General features: G+C 61.8%; 3 protein-coding genes and 1 non-coding gene across 5 annotated transcripts in view; 3 read left to right on the top strand and 1 right to left on the bottom strand.

Annotated features, from left to right (window-relative positions):
* Positions 1–2,436, top strand: part of ABCA3 (ATP binding cassette subfamily A member 3) — a 32,163-nt gene extending 29,727 nt beyond the window's left edge. Inside the window, exon 31 of the mRNA XM_058035446.1 lies at positions 737–2,436. Coding sequence (XP_057891429.1) covers positions 737–868 — 132 coding nt within the window. The 3' untranslated portion in view covers positions 869–2,436. The remainder of the gene's footprint in view (positions 1–736) is intronic.
* Positions 2,437–3,732: 1,296 nt separating this feature from the next.
* MCRIP2 (MAPK regulated corepressor interacting protein 2) lies at positions 3,733–7,249 on the bottom strand. Its single transcript, XM_058035685.1, has 5 exons — positions 7,106–7,249; positions 6,948–7,029; positions 5,243–5,370; positions 4,966–5,067; positions 3,733–4,171 (listed from the first exon to the last, which is right to left on the bottom strand). Exons 1-5 carry the CDS (start codon positions 7,155–7,157, stop codon positions 4,101–4,103), a joined length of 435 nt encoding a protein of 144 aa, XP_057891668.1. The 5' UTR covers positions 7,158–7,249; the 3' UTR covers positions 3,733–4,100.
* A 1,450-nt stretch (positions 7,250–8,699) lies between these two features.
* TRNAG-CCC (transfer RNA glycine (anticodon CCC)) lies at positions 8,700–8,770 on the top strand. Its single transcript has one exon. It is a non-coding gene; the product is annotated as a tRNA-Gly (tRNA).
* Positions 8,771–9,159: 389 nt separating this feature from the next.
* METTL26 (methyltransferase like 26) lies at positions 9,160–12,040 on the top strand. Of its 2 annotated transcripts, XM_058035528.1 has the most exons (6): positions 9,160–9,350; positions 10,483–10,645; positions 10,740–10,799; positions 11,186–11,253; positions 11,431–11,509; positions 11,905–12,040. In XM_058035528.1, exons 1-6 carry the CDS (start codon positions 9,160–9,162, stop codon positions 11,950–11,952), a joined length of 609 nt encoding a protein of 202 aa, XP_057891511.1. In that variant the 3' UTR covers positions 11,953–12,040. The 2 variants fall into 2 exon arrangements, with proteins under 2 accessions (XP_057891511.1, XP_057891510.1); XM_058035527.1 differs by lacking the exon at positions 11,186–11,253 and having other exon boundaries at positions 10,740–10,779; positions 11,313–11,509.
* The last annotated feature ends 563 nt before the right edge of the window (positions 12,041–12,603 follow it).

Below are 12,603 nucleotides of genomic sequence, written 5' to 3'. Positions count from 1 at the left end.
ATTACATGCACTGGATGTAGTGTATATCATATACTTTAATTGTATTTATACAATATATAATATATACTCAATAGGGTATGTGGTATAGGTAGTACTCTATAAGATTATATACTCTATATCAAGTATATAGTATAGTCTATAGAGTATATATATAGAGAGTACATAGTATGCAGATTATATTAAAACTATGTATAGGATTATATAAAAACTAGAGAGTGAGTTTATCAATATGTATATCATATGTAGCTCAATATAAAAATGATGTGTATGCTAGATACAGATAGTTATGTATAGTGTATATAGTATCCTGTTATTTCTATATTATGTAAATATTTTATATATATAATGTGTTAGCAGAAGCCTTGGGCAGGGATTCAAACCCAGATATGTGTGTGTATATATATAAATACATATATACATGTATCTCTATGTATGTATTTGTATATATGTATGTATGTGTGCATTTATCACATATAATTGTGTAAAACAATCATATCCATAGCATATGTTTTAAAATGGTGTCAGATGCTCCTGGCTTCCCCCCACTCTCCTGCCCGGGAAGGTGTCGTTTTCCTGGGTCTCCCTGGAGAACAAAGCTTTCTCTGCTTTCCCTGCCACAGCTGGGAGGTTCCCTGTCACAGTCGGTGCTCCCTGTCACAGCCTGGGGCTCCCCTGTGCTCCTGGGAGTCCCCCCACACCGAGTCACGCTGCCTCCTGTCCCTGCCCTCCCTTGCAGGTCTTTGGGGCCCTGGAGAAAGCCAAAGAGAAATATCGCTTGGAGGACTACTCGGTGAGCCAGATCTCCCTGGAGCAGGTCTTCATGAGCTTCACTCGCTTCCAGCACTACACAGAGGACAGAGGGAAATGAGCCCCTGGTGCCCTGGCACGGACTGGCCCTCAGCCTATACATAGTATATATAGAGACAGTAATTTATATATCGGCGTGTCTTAAATACTGTATCAATGTAAACCTTCCCAGCGAGGGTGAGGGGATGGCAGCTCTGGCTCCGGGGTGCGTGGGTGTGCGTGTGTGCGCGCATGTGACACTGCCACTCTCCAGCCTTCTTCATCCATACAGCAAAAAAACTCCACCCAAAAACCCGGGAGAGCCTGGATGGGTGGAGAGGGGCGTTGGACTTGGGATGGCAGAGGAGGATCCCCTGTGCTCCCTCCTCCCTGCTCTCACTCACACCCAGCGGGACGCGCCCCGCGCTCCTCACCCGCATGTCCCTGTGTTGTTTGGTGGTTGCTCGTGGTTTAGCAGGAGGCTCTCACATAGCTCAGATCCAAACCGTCCTTGGGGCAGCAGGAGGTGCTGGAATCACCCCTGGGAGCACTCTGTGTGCAGCCAGGGGGGGACAGCTCAGCTCCTGTCTGGCACCTGCCTGGCATGGAAAGAGGAGGCTCTGTCTCCTTTAAGCGCTAGGGAAAGCTTGCCAAGCGTGGCTCGAGGAGCTGGCTCTGGCCCCAGCTGTGCAGGGGGAGCTGTGGTGCCAGGAGCTGGCTCTGGGTGAGAGGTAGCCATGGAGCAGTGCCCAGAGCTCGGCCTCAGAACAGCACGTGATGGGCAGGGCTGGGAGCCAGAGCTGGGGGCAGCGAGGGGTGCCCAGGGACACTGCAGGGACGGGTGAGAGGTGCCACAAGGTCCCTGGGGACGCTGTGGGTTGAGGGAGAGGTGCTGCAGGGTCTTGGCTGTGCTCTGTGGGATGGGTATGAAGTGTCACAGGGTGCCCAGGGATGCTGCTGGCCTCAGTGCTGTGCCCATGCAGGGGCTCTGCCAGCAGCACGGCCCCACACTGTGCAGTGCAGCCACAGGACCAGCTTGAAGCCAGCGATGCCCTCGCTGTGCCCATGTCCTGCTGAGCTCACCTCTACACCCCACACAGCTCCAACCTGACCACATCTGTCCTGCACCTGCCTCCTCATCCCCTCTGCCCCTGACCAGGCTGTGCCAGCAGCAGGCAGGAGCAAAGGCCCTGTCCTGCCCCTGCCTGGCTCCAGGATGCTGCTGGGCACCAGCATTGCCCAGCCTTGCCTGGGCCCAGTTGGAGGAGGCAGCTCCTTTTTGGAGTTTCCCAATGACTGGGTTGGGGTTTTTTTTGTTTGTTTGTTGGAAATCTGTGTTGATTCTTGTCTGTCCTTAACTAGTCCCTGTGTCACCTGGGGCAGCCCCTTGGGAGCTGCCCCATGATCAATGCAGAGCTATTTGCACTATAGTACTACACACAATTGCACATAATTAATATTTATGGCAAGGGGGGCTGATTCCCTCCCAGTGATTGCATTGTCAGGGGTTGGGTTATATTTTTGGGTTGGGTTTTCATTTTTTTCCTTGTGACTGACTCATTTATTCCTGTTCAATTTCTTTCCTTTGCCTAATGTTGTTGTTCAGAATAATGGTGCATCATGTTACTAAGAATTTCCCTGGATCTTAAAGATGTGTGCTTTTATTAGTCAGCAGCCAGCAGGCCTGCTCTGACACCTTGGAGTCCTGTGGAGTTGCTGCCAGGGAGGGATTGCACCCTGGGAGCATCCTGGTGGGCAGCAGAGCCAGCCACTGCCAGGGCACCATGCAGGGGGAATCCCAGCAGCAGGGACTGTCCCAGGGAGGGAAGAGAAAGGGGGGATGCTTTTAGCTGGGCAGATGGGCTGGCAGTGCCCTGAGCACAGCAGCAACTGTTCATGTTGGCTCTGGTGCCCCTGCAAGGCTTGGTGCTGGGTGGGGACACGGAGGCAGCTTCACCCCCTCCCTGCCCCTGCTGCCATGGCAGAGCTGGGGGAGAGTCCACGGCAGGGATGACATCCCCTGGCCTGAATGAAGGAGGTGTTATGGAAGCAGCATTTCCCTGTCCCAGGGCTGGCACACCCTGCCTGGCAGCGAGGCAGGCACTGTGGGCTGTGCGTGGTGCTGCTCCTGATTTCAGTCACAGCCACAGTGCCTGGTGTGCCAGCCTGGGGCTGGGAGCAGGACCAGGAGTGCTCCATGGGCAGGTGCCAGGGGCACAGCTGCTGCTGGCACTGCTCTGGCCTCCCAGGTGGGAGAAGCAACACAGCTCCTGGCCAGCTTCTACTCCCCCCTGGCTGCAGTGTGGTTGTTGTTCCCCTCATAGGAATAATAAAGATGATTTTTTTTTCCAGTGGGTGTTTCCTGGCCTCCTTTCGAGTCAGACTCTGTTCAGCCTGTGCTGGCCTTCTGCTCTCTGCCTGGGGAGAAGGGCATGGGGGTAGAGGGGTGTCCTACAAACCAGAAGGAGAAGAGCTCAGTCTGGCTTGAAAAGCCCATCAGCTGAGGAGTTTTTTTTTGTAGAAGCAGAAGGTGGGGTCCCCGTTCTCTTTACTTCAGGTAGCCACAACTATCCCCTCTCAGCTCTCCCAAACAGCCACAGTGAGGGGGAGACCTGGAGCCTTTTGGCCTCCATGGCAGTGGGCAGCTGGCCCTGGCACTGCCATTCCTGCAGCTTTGCCCACCGACATGCACAGCCAGGGTGCTCAGCCCCCCCTTGCAGATTCCCATATGCCCCCCACTCCCAAACATCACCTAAGACAGCAGCAGCCCCTGCTGAGCCCCGGGAGATGAGGCAGCATCGGGGCAAGGATGCAGCTGCAAGGGAGAGGAGCTCCAAGCCCTTGGATCCAGAGGAGCCACGGGTCAGCTGGGAGCATCCCCTCTCCGGGGGCACGGCGCTGCGGCCCCTGCTTCCCCCGTTCCCCCGGCACAGGCGCGGCTCCACGGGCAGTTTCAGCGCTTTATTGTCTGGCGGTGCTGCTGCAGCACCCCCTGGCCTCCCGCGGCCGCAGGGGGAGCCGCTCCCTGTCCCCAGCGTGGCACCGCAGTGTCCCTGGAGCTGGAGGCTGCAGGAGCCGCAGCAGGCCGAGAACTGGCACTTAAGGAATCCTGGCTGGGGCTGCACGCTGCTCCTGTGCCGGGCACGGGGAGGGCGCGGGGCCGGGCATGGCTGTGGTCCGGTGCTCGGGGCTGGCTCGCTCCACCTCGGGCGTCTCAAAAACGCTTCAAAAACGCCTCCGATGCTGGGCTGTCACCAGGTGCTCGCAGCTTCGTTTCTCTTAGAAAGAAACCAAAGGCAACCTTTTCTTCCCTTTTATGAGCTGTTCTCGATTTTGGCCAGAAATTGCTGTGCCCACCAATCCTCCAGGTCGATGGGAACGAAGTCTGAGAAAGAGGGGAACAGCTGGAGCAGGAGCAGAGCTCTGGGTGCCCCTTCCAAACCCCAGAAAAAATAACCATGGAATCACAGAATATCCTCAGCTGGAAGGGATCCACAGGAATCACCCAGCCCAGCTCCTGGCCCTGCACAGACACCCCAACAATCTCACCCTGGACATCCCTGTCCAAGCTCTCCTGGAGCTCTGGCAGCCTCGGGGCTGTGCCCATTCCCTGGGGAGCCTGGGCAGTGCCAGCACGCTCGGGGGCAAGAACCTTTCCTGATCTCCAATCCAATGACACCCCCAGGTCTCCTCCACCCCTGTGCCATGTCCCCAAAAGGCCAGACTGGATCTACAGGGACATTCTCTTCCTTGGGGAGCTCTCAGCTGCTGTGAGAGCGCAAAGGCTGCTGACTCCAGGTGCCACCAGACAAGTGTTGTCCCCGAGCCCAATTGGTCCTGCTGGCCCCAGGAGAAGCAGGTTCCCACAGGCAGCTCCTCTCTCTCCAGCGTGATGCTGAACCCCTTGGTGGCAGGAGAGGGCCTGAATCCCAGAGGAGTCAGCAACACAGTGGAACATGCAAGGGATGCAGTGGGACACCCCCACCCCAGTGCCTGGGGACACCTGTGCCCCCAGCACCCCCAGAGTGACCTCAGCACCAGCAGGACAGACCCATCCAGCCCCTCTGGCACATCCAGCACTGGAATCCTCCTCCTCCTTCCACTACAGCCCCGTTCAGCTGCAGGCTGAGCCCACAGCCCCTCCCTGCACCCCAAAGGGCCACAAGCACTGCCACTCACTTTTGAGTCCGGGGTTGGGGGTTTTCTCCACGTACTGCACGGGGCCGCAGGCGCTGTCCCCGCTCCGGCTGCTGTCCAGCTGCTGCTCTACCTGCTGCCAGGCTGGGGAGGGAACGAGGCCGGGTGGGTTTGGGACCCAGGGCAGGGGGCTGCGGGACAGGAGCGGGAGGCAGAGCAAAGGAGGGAAGTGCCCAGGCTGGGGACTCCCAGGTGCTGGGGAGGGGCTCCATGTGCTCCAGCTCCCCTGGCTGCTGCCCCAGGGACCCTGTGCCCTCACCTTCATAGACAAAGCGGACGTTCTCCTCGTGGGCCAGCGTGTAACATTCTTCAGGGGCTGAGATCTGCTGCAGCAGCAGTGGGGGCCTCTTGCCATTCACTCTGTTGAAGACGAGTTTCTGTGCTGGGCTGTGGAGGGAGGGAAGCAAGGGGGAGGTGAGGGCACAGGCAGCTCTGCCCACCCCAGCAAGAACTGGGGCGGTTCAGGTGTCCTGGACTGTGTCCCCACAGTGCACACACTCACCCACAGCTGCAGCCACCCTGCCCTGTCCCCAAGGACTGCGATGGAAAGGGACCCAGCCCCAGGGACAGGGGATTCTGACACAGGAGGGGTGCAAGGGAGCCTCCCTGGGGAAAAGCCCCAGCTGCCCATCTCCTACCCATCCTCCAATCTGGTACCAAGTGTAGTCCCTAAGATAAAGAATCTGCCACGAAAAGTGCAGGAATATCAGGAAACGGAAGTGAAATTCAGTCAGGTACTGGACAGGGGATGTGCCATCCTCTGCAGATCAAACACCCAGGTACACAGGAACAGCTCTGGCCCCAGCATGGGGCACACATGGTGTCCCAGGACTGGGATGTTACACTCTGAAAAGTGGGAGCAGGTCAGGCTTCCTAAGAGCTGGGATCCCCTCTGGTGAGGGGCACTTCAACCACTCCCTGCCCGGATGCAGCAACACCCACCAGAGCTAAAGGCAAGACTTGGGATGAGACCTGGGAGCACATTCAATGCAAACTCCAGCATTTTGGGTTTTCTGCCCAGCTCTAGGGCAGGACACGCTTGCAACAGCCACGTTCCTCGCAGGGCAAAGTCTAAGGGGCCCTAGGAGTGGGACTGGAGGGCAGGAGGGACTGGGAGGAGGCAGCTCCTGCAGATCTGCAGGCAGGGGCTGGGGAGGGCAGCGACTCTCAAGCCCCCACAGCCTGGGGCAGGGAGGAGGGCAAGTGTGGAGAAGCCACTCCAGTGAATTCCAGGGGTCCTGGGAAGGAGAGGAACTGGGGGGTAAGGGGGAGCTCATTTCTTGGAGCTGGAGAGGACGTGCAGAACCAGTGGGGTCCCACTACCCTGTCTGGGTGTGCTGTGACTCCAGGCCTCCAGTCGGGAAAGGGTCTCCGTAGGGATGCCCCTGGAATACCCCCAGCCCCCTGCCAACAGCTCCGGGTACCGCTGCGGGACACTGGAATTCATCACAAAGTGTCACCCCGGCTTTCGGGGCTCAGGGGAGCGCCGGCTCCGCGTGGGCTCCGCGGGCCCCGGGGGTGCGCGGCGCGGCCAAGGCGGGCGGGACCGGCGCTGGCCCCGCCGCCCGCTTCGTGCAATCGGGGCCGCCGGCGGAGGGGCTGGACCAGCCCGGCCCCGGCTCTGCCCGCACCGGGACCCCCCCGCGCCGCCTCCTTGGCGTGACCCCGCCGCTCCCACCGCCCGCGGGTTTGGGGACGGCCGTGGGCAGGAGGGGGGGCGGCCACCCCGGCGTGTCCCGGGCGCGGGGCGGCCGCGGCTCAGGGCACCGAGCCCAGGCGTGCCCGGAGCTCCGCGGGACGCGCGAGCACCGCCGAGACCCCCGGGCCGAGCGGCACCGAGCGGAGCCCCCGGGCCCCCGTCCCGCGTCCGGCCCGGCCGTCCCGGTCCCATTCCCGTTCCCGTTCCCTTCAAGGTCAGGCCCGGCCGCCCCGCGCCGCTCCCCGCCAAGGTCACCGGCGCTCACCTGGCCGGGGGCCACAGGCCGGGCTGCGCTCGCCCCCGGTACTCGCCCAGCTTGCTGCTCTCCACCGCCTGCTGCGTGGGACCTGCGGGGAGCGCGGGGCGTCAGCGCGGCCGGGCGGGACGGAGCCCCCGCGGCCCCGGCCCCGCGCCCCCCGGTACCTGTGCGCCGCTGCGTGGCGAGCTTGCTGGGGCCCCGCGTCAGCGTGTACATGGTGCGGGCCCCGGCCCACGGCCCCGCCGCCCTCTCGAGTGCCGCAGGTGCCCCTCGCCGGGGCCTTAAGCAGGCAGGGCCGGGCCCCCCCGGCTCCGACACGCCCCCGCGCTTAAAGGGGAACGCGCAGGGAGCGAGGGGGACGCGGAGACGGCGCCCAGAGCCCGGGGGGAGCGGGGGACACCCGCGGGACGGGTCGGGGGGGGGACACAGATCGGTGGGAGGCGTGCGGGGACACGCGCGACACGTGTGTGATGTGCAAGAGACATGTCTGCGTTGTGGGGACACACAGGGGACGCGCACGGGATACATTGGCAGCAAATCCAGCGTGTGGATTTACGGGGACACACAGGATGCAGGAACAAGCAGGGCACATGCTGCGAGCACATGTGGGGACTTCCATGGGACACAGAGGGGACATGCGGGAGACTCGCACAGGACACACGGAACGCGCAGAAGGGACATTGGACCGTGCGGGGCTGAAGTAGGGGAGAGGGCACAGCAGGCACGTGGGACACAAGATGGCACAGGCGCGCAGGGGACGCGGGAGTCACGGCAAACTCGGCGGGGACCCGCACGGGGACATTCGGGACACGGGACACTGGAGCCCCGGCACACACAGGGGACAGACAGGGGTCATTCCTGGGACACAAAGGACCCGGGCAGGGAAAAGTGAAGGGGTGCAGAGGCAGGGGCTGAGGTACCACCACCACGGGGACAGCGCAGGGAGCCGGGTGGGCAGCCGCGTCCCCGCCAGCACGGTGATCTTTGGAGCGGGAGGTTCCGCCAAGGTGTCCCCACGTGGCAGGAGGTGCAGACCCAGGACACGACCCCGAGCTGGTCCCCCGCCACCCCACAGTGTCCACCGGCCGCCCCCGTGGCTGGCTACAGCACCCAGAGTTTTGGGGAGAGGCCGTGTGACAAACACACTGGGGTCTCCGGGAGGCTCCGGGGGCTGCAGAGCCACCCCACGAGGGTGACCTTTGCCTTTCCGCCACGTTGCCCCGGTAGTGGCTGGAGAGGGAGGGGTGTAGGAGGGTACCTCCCATAAAAGCCCAGCCTCGCCTGGCCCTTGGTGGGTGCCGGGCACGCGTGGGGCTTGCGCGGGTGTGCATCCACTGCTGCCACCCCCAACCCTGTTACTGTGCCTAAATACACCCCTGACCCACGGGATGTCACCAGTGGCTGTCACCCGCCTTGTAACGTGCTGGGGGCTGTGCCTCAGTTTCCCCCGGATCTGCCCGGGGTTTCTAAGCGCCTGTTGGCGCATCCCTGAGCCCTTCCATGCTGGGGAGGGCTGAACCCCTAATCCCTGTGCTCCAGATGGATCCCTCCGCACCTCCATCACCACTGACAGCTGCCGCGGAAGAGGGGGGGTGGTTCCCCCCCCGGCCCCGTTTCCCTGGGGTGTCCGCGCAGAGCCTCACTTTGTCCCTTTTGGGGGATGCCGGTGCTGGGGGAACGGCCGGGCCAGGGCTGGGGCCGGGGGTCCCCGCGGGGGCGGCGGGACCGAGGGGCAGCGGGGCAGAAGCGCTCCCGGCCGCGCCGCTGGTGTAGTGGTATCATGCAAGATTCCCATTCTTGCGACCCGGGTTCGATTCCCGGGCGGCGCAGTTACTTTTCGTCTTGCTCGATGTCGCCATAGGACACGAAACACGCCAGCACCGCTACTCTCAGGGCGAAGAAAAGGGCGAGTTTATTTTCTGACTCCAACACTCACAGTTTTCCAAAAATGACAGTGAATTGGACGGTGACTGTGCCACCTCTCCAACGACACCGGACAAACCAACAGTCCACCAAATTTCCCCTCCTCCATAAAAGAATGCAAAACAATAAGTTATTTACAGAAAGCGTGTGTGAAAGTTTGCTACAAGAATGCAAGCATCAGAAGGCTTAGAAAATCTCAACAACTCAGGGCGGCCGCTGCGCCTTTCCCCTCCCCGCGTTGCTCCTCCCGCGGCGCGGGGCGGTGCCGCGGCCGCGCTTCGCTCGCGGCCCGGCCATGCAGGTCCCGGCGGCGGCGGAGCGGAACAAGGGCCCGATCCTGGCGGTGCTGCGGGAGTGCGCGGGGCCGGGCGCGCTGCGGGTGCTGGAGGTGGCCGCGGGCTCGGGGCTCCACGCCGCGCACTTCGCGCGGGCGCTGCCGCAGCTGCGCTGGCAGCCCTCGGACATCGACCCGCGGGCGCTGCGCAGGTGAGCGGGGCCGGGGGTCCCGGGGGGACGGGGGAGCCCGCGGCACTCCGGGGGCACCGCCTGCGGCCCCTCCCTCGGGCCATGCACCGCGGCCTCGGTTCCCTGCTCCCCGTTTTGGTTTTGTCTTTATTTATTTTATTCCGTTTGGGGATTTGGGGAAAACCCCAATATCTAATTCTCCTGAAGGCCTGGCTCTCCTGCCTAGTGCTTTGCTCCCTCCAGGAAAACCCCAATATCCACCTCTTGGAATAACTGGATACATATTTTTTTCCCAGAAAAGACCCACTCAACAGTGGGCTCAGGCTCCACATTATTTTATTTTTTCAGGAAAAACCCCAATAGCCAACTCTCCAGCAGCTCAAGCTCCCCTGCTCAGTACTGTACTCTTGCCAGGAAAACCCCAATATCCTGCTCTCAGATGAGATTAATGTGTATTTTTTCACAGCAAAGACCCCCTTGGACAGTCCAGGCGCTCTGGCTTGACGCTTTATTTTTTCCCGGCAAACCACAATATTCAGCTCTTGCCCAGCCCAGGCTCCCCAGGTCAATACTCACTATATTTTTTTCAATAGATCCCCAATATCCAACTCCCAAACAACCCATGCTCCCCAGCTCAGGACTTTATTTTTTCCCAGAAAACCCCCAAAATCCAGCTTTCCACTGTAGAAAAAAAAAAAAAAAAAAGCCTGTTGGGGAGATGCTGGAACCAGCCCCTGTCCTGGAGGAGTTTTGTCCTGCCCACGCAGCAGCACCCACCACCCTGGGTAAAAATAATCTCCAGGCTGGGAGGCTGCAGGAGCTGAGACCTCGGTGGTGAATGTGCCAGAAAGGGTGTAAATAACACCCAAATCAGGAGGTGCTGGTGCAGTGGTGCCAAGGGGGTTCCCCACAAGGGGAGAGGGCTCCAAACTTGGCGAGGTTGGGCCCTGCGGCCTGTGCTGGTTGTCCAGGTGCTTCCAGCTCTCCGTGTGGCAGCTGGAAGCAGAGGGCTGGGTAAGGACCCCCAGGCTGTGCTGGACCCACATCCCTGTGGGTGTTTCTCCTCTCCTGAGGGTCCGTGCAGGGCTCTGTCCCTGCCTGCAGCGGCTGCAGGGGCACCCGGCCGGCCTTGAGCTGGGCTCGGTGCCCACAGCATCGCTGCCTACGTGGAGGCCACGGGGCTGCCCAACCTGCTGCCCCCCATCCTGCTGGACGTGTCCCAGGGCTGGGAGACCTGGGGGGGCACCCAGCCCGCCAGCCTGGACCTGCTGGTCAGCATCAACATGATGCACATCTCAGAGCTGCGCTGCACCGAGGTGAGCGCCCTCCCCAGCCCCTGTCCCTGCTCAGGGGGGGCTCCCGGGGGTGTCCCCAGCCCCCTGACCTGTCCCCACCTCTCTCGTCCCCCAGGGCCTGTTCAGGGGTGCCGGGGTGCTGCTGAAGCCTGGAGGTGTGCTCTTCACCTATGGGGTGGGTCCCCTGTCCTGGTGCAGGAGCATCCTGGGGGCTGCAGGGTGCCAGAGCAGATACTGGGGGGCAGCTCTGCTCATGGCTTAGGGAGGGAGCTGGGAAATGCAGGGGCTTGGCTTTTGGGGGGTTCTCTGCCTTTTGGGGCACATGCTGAGCACTGAAAGGTGCAGTTTTGGAGGAGGCAGGTCCTGTCCTCCCTCACCTTATCCAAAGCAGGGTCTGGGGTGCCTGCAGAGGGTGACAGGACTCACAGTGGGTGACACGACTCCTTGAGGGCCGTGTCTCTTCCCGCTTGGCTTCTGTGCTTGGTGGGGGCAGCAGCCCGTGGCAGGGGACTGGGGGGGCACAGGGGGGTTCCTGCCTGCAGCTCCAGCTGTGTCCCACAGCCCTACGCCGTGGACGGCCACATCAGCCCCCAGAGCAACGTGGACTTTGATCGCAGCCTGAGGCAGAGGTAGGAGGGGGCTGGGAGCTCCTGGGGCCCATCCTGTCCTCTGTGTCCCACCCCTGCAGCTGCAGGAAGCTCCCTCCCAGCGTGGTCCTTCGAGATAAGCCAGGCCGGAGGGCAGCCCCCAGCCGGGGGTTCTGCTCTGGGTGTCCCGGGTGTGACCCCCGGCTCCTCCTCCCGCAGAAATCCCGCCTGGGGGCTGCGGGACACGGCAATGCTGCGGGAGCTGGCCGAGGCCAACGGGCTGAGCCTGGAGAGGATGGTACGTGCTGGGCCCGGGGCTGAGCCTGGAGAGGATGGTCAGGATGGTGCTGGGCCCGGGGCTGAGCCTGGAGAGGATGGTCAGGATGGTGCTGGGCCCGGGGCTGAGCCTGGAGAGGATGGTCAGGATGGTGCTGGGCCCGGGGCTGAGCCTGGAGAGGATGGTCAGGATGGCGCTGGGCCCGGGGCTGAGCCTGGAGAGGATGGTCAGGATGGTGCTGGGCCCGGGGCTGAGCCTGGAGAGGATGGTCAGGATGGTGCTGGGCCCGGGGCTGAGCCTGGAGAGGATGGTCAGGATGGCGCTGGGCCCGGGGCTGAGCCTGGAGAGGATGGTACGTGCTGGGCCGGGGCTGCCCGTGCTGCTGGGCACCTCTGAGCCAGGCTCTGTGCTTCCAGGTGGACATGCCGGCCAACAACAAGAGCCTGATCTTCCGCAAGCTGTAACCAGCCCTGCCGGCACTACCAGCGCCTCCCGGCACTGCTGTCCCCACTGCTGCCTCCTGCAGGGTGTCATTGTCCCGCCGTGGCTGCCACTGGGGCTGGGGACAGCAGCGATGGGGCAGAGCCCCACTCACCCAGCTGGGGCTGGCTTGGCTGGGCAGGGTCCATCTGCCCTGGTGCCTTTGGGGCTCCCTTTGCAGTGGGGTGCCCCAGCCTGGGCCACAGGACCCAGCACAGCTGCCACGGGGTGTGGGGGGAGGGACAACACCCCTGGGCATGGGGGAGACTCCTTGCTCCATTTCCTCGGAGGATGCTGTGCCAATGATGTCTCCCTTCCCCCTTTCCTCAGGATTGTGCTGTTGTCCCCCCAATAAACTCTGTGCTTTGCCCCCCACACCCCAGCAGCTCCCTGATGTTTTCAGCACAAACACTGGGGGTGGGGGTGTCCCCAGTTCCAACTCCAGCACCAATGAAGGGTCAGGTCCAGCACCCAGGGGTGTTACACTGGGCCCAGAGGCTTTGGTGAAGTGGGAAGATTTTATGGGTGGGGTGTTCCCAGCAGGTCTCCCACCCCTCTGCAGCCCAACCCAGTTCTCCATTGCTTCTGGACAGGCTGGGGTAGGGGTCACACGGTGGGGGAACATGCAGCAGATA

The sequence above is a fragment of the Melospiza georgiana genome, chromosome 16 (assembly GCF_028018845.1).
Source record: "Melospiza georgiana isolate bMelGeo1 chromosome 16, bMelGeo1.pri, whole genome shotgun sequence".
Lineage (NCBI taxonomy): Eukaryota > Metazoa > Chordata > Aves > Passeriformes > Passerellidae > Melospiza > Melospiza georgiana.
This window is presented reverse-complemented; position numbering and strand designations above follow the sequence as displayed.

Excerpts from the sequence above, each read along its gene's own strand:
- MCRIP2 (XM_058035685.1), bottom strand. The coding sequence starts at position 7,157 with ATGTACACGCTGACGCGGGGCCCCAGCAAGCTCGCCACGCAGCGGCGC. Across the intron at positions 5,371-6,947 it reads GGCCTGTGGCCCCCGGCCAG|CCCAGCACAGAAACTCGTCT; the intron begins GTGAGCGCCGGT and ends CTCCCTCCACAG. Across the intron at positions 5,068-5,242 it reads CGTCCGCTTTGTCTATGAAG|CCTGGCAGCAGGTAGAGCAG; the intron begins GTGAGGGCACAG and ends TTCCCTCCCCAG.
- METTL26 (XM_058035527.1), top strand. The coding sequence starts at position 9,160 with ATGCAGGTCCCGGCGGCGGCGGAGCGGAACAAGGGCCCGATCCTGGCG. Across the intron at positions 9,351-10,482 it reads GACCCGCGGGCGCTGCGCAG|CATCGCTGCCTACGTGGAGG; the intron begins GTGAGCGGGGCC and ends CGGTGCCCACAG. Across the intron at positions 10,646-10,739 it reads CAGAGCTGCGCTGCACCGAG|GGCCTGTTCAGGGGTGCCGG; the intron begins GTGAGCGCCCTC and ends CTCGTCCCCCAG.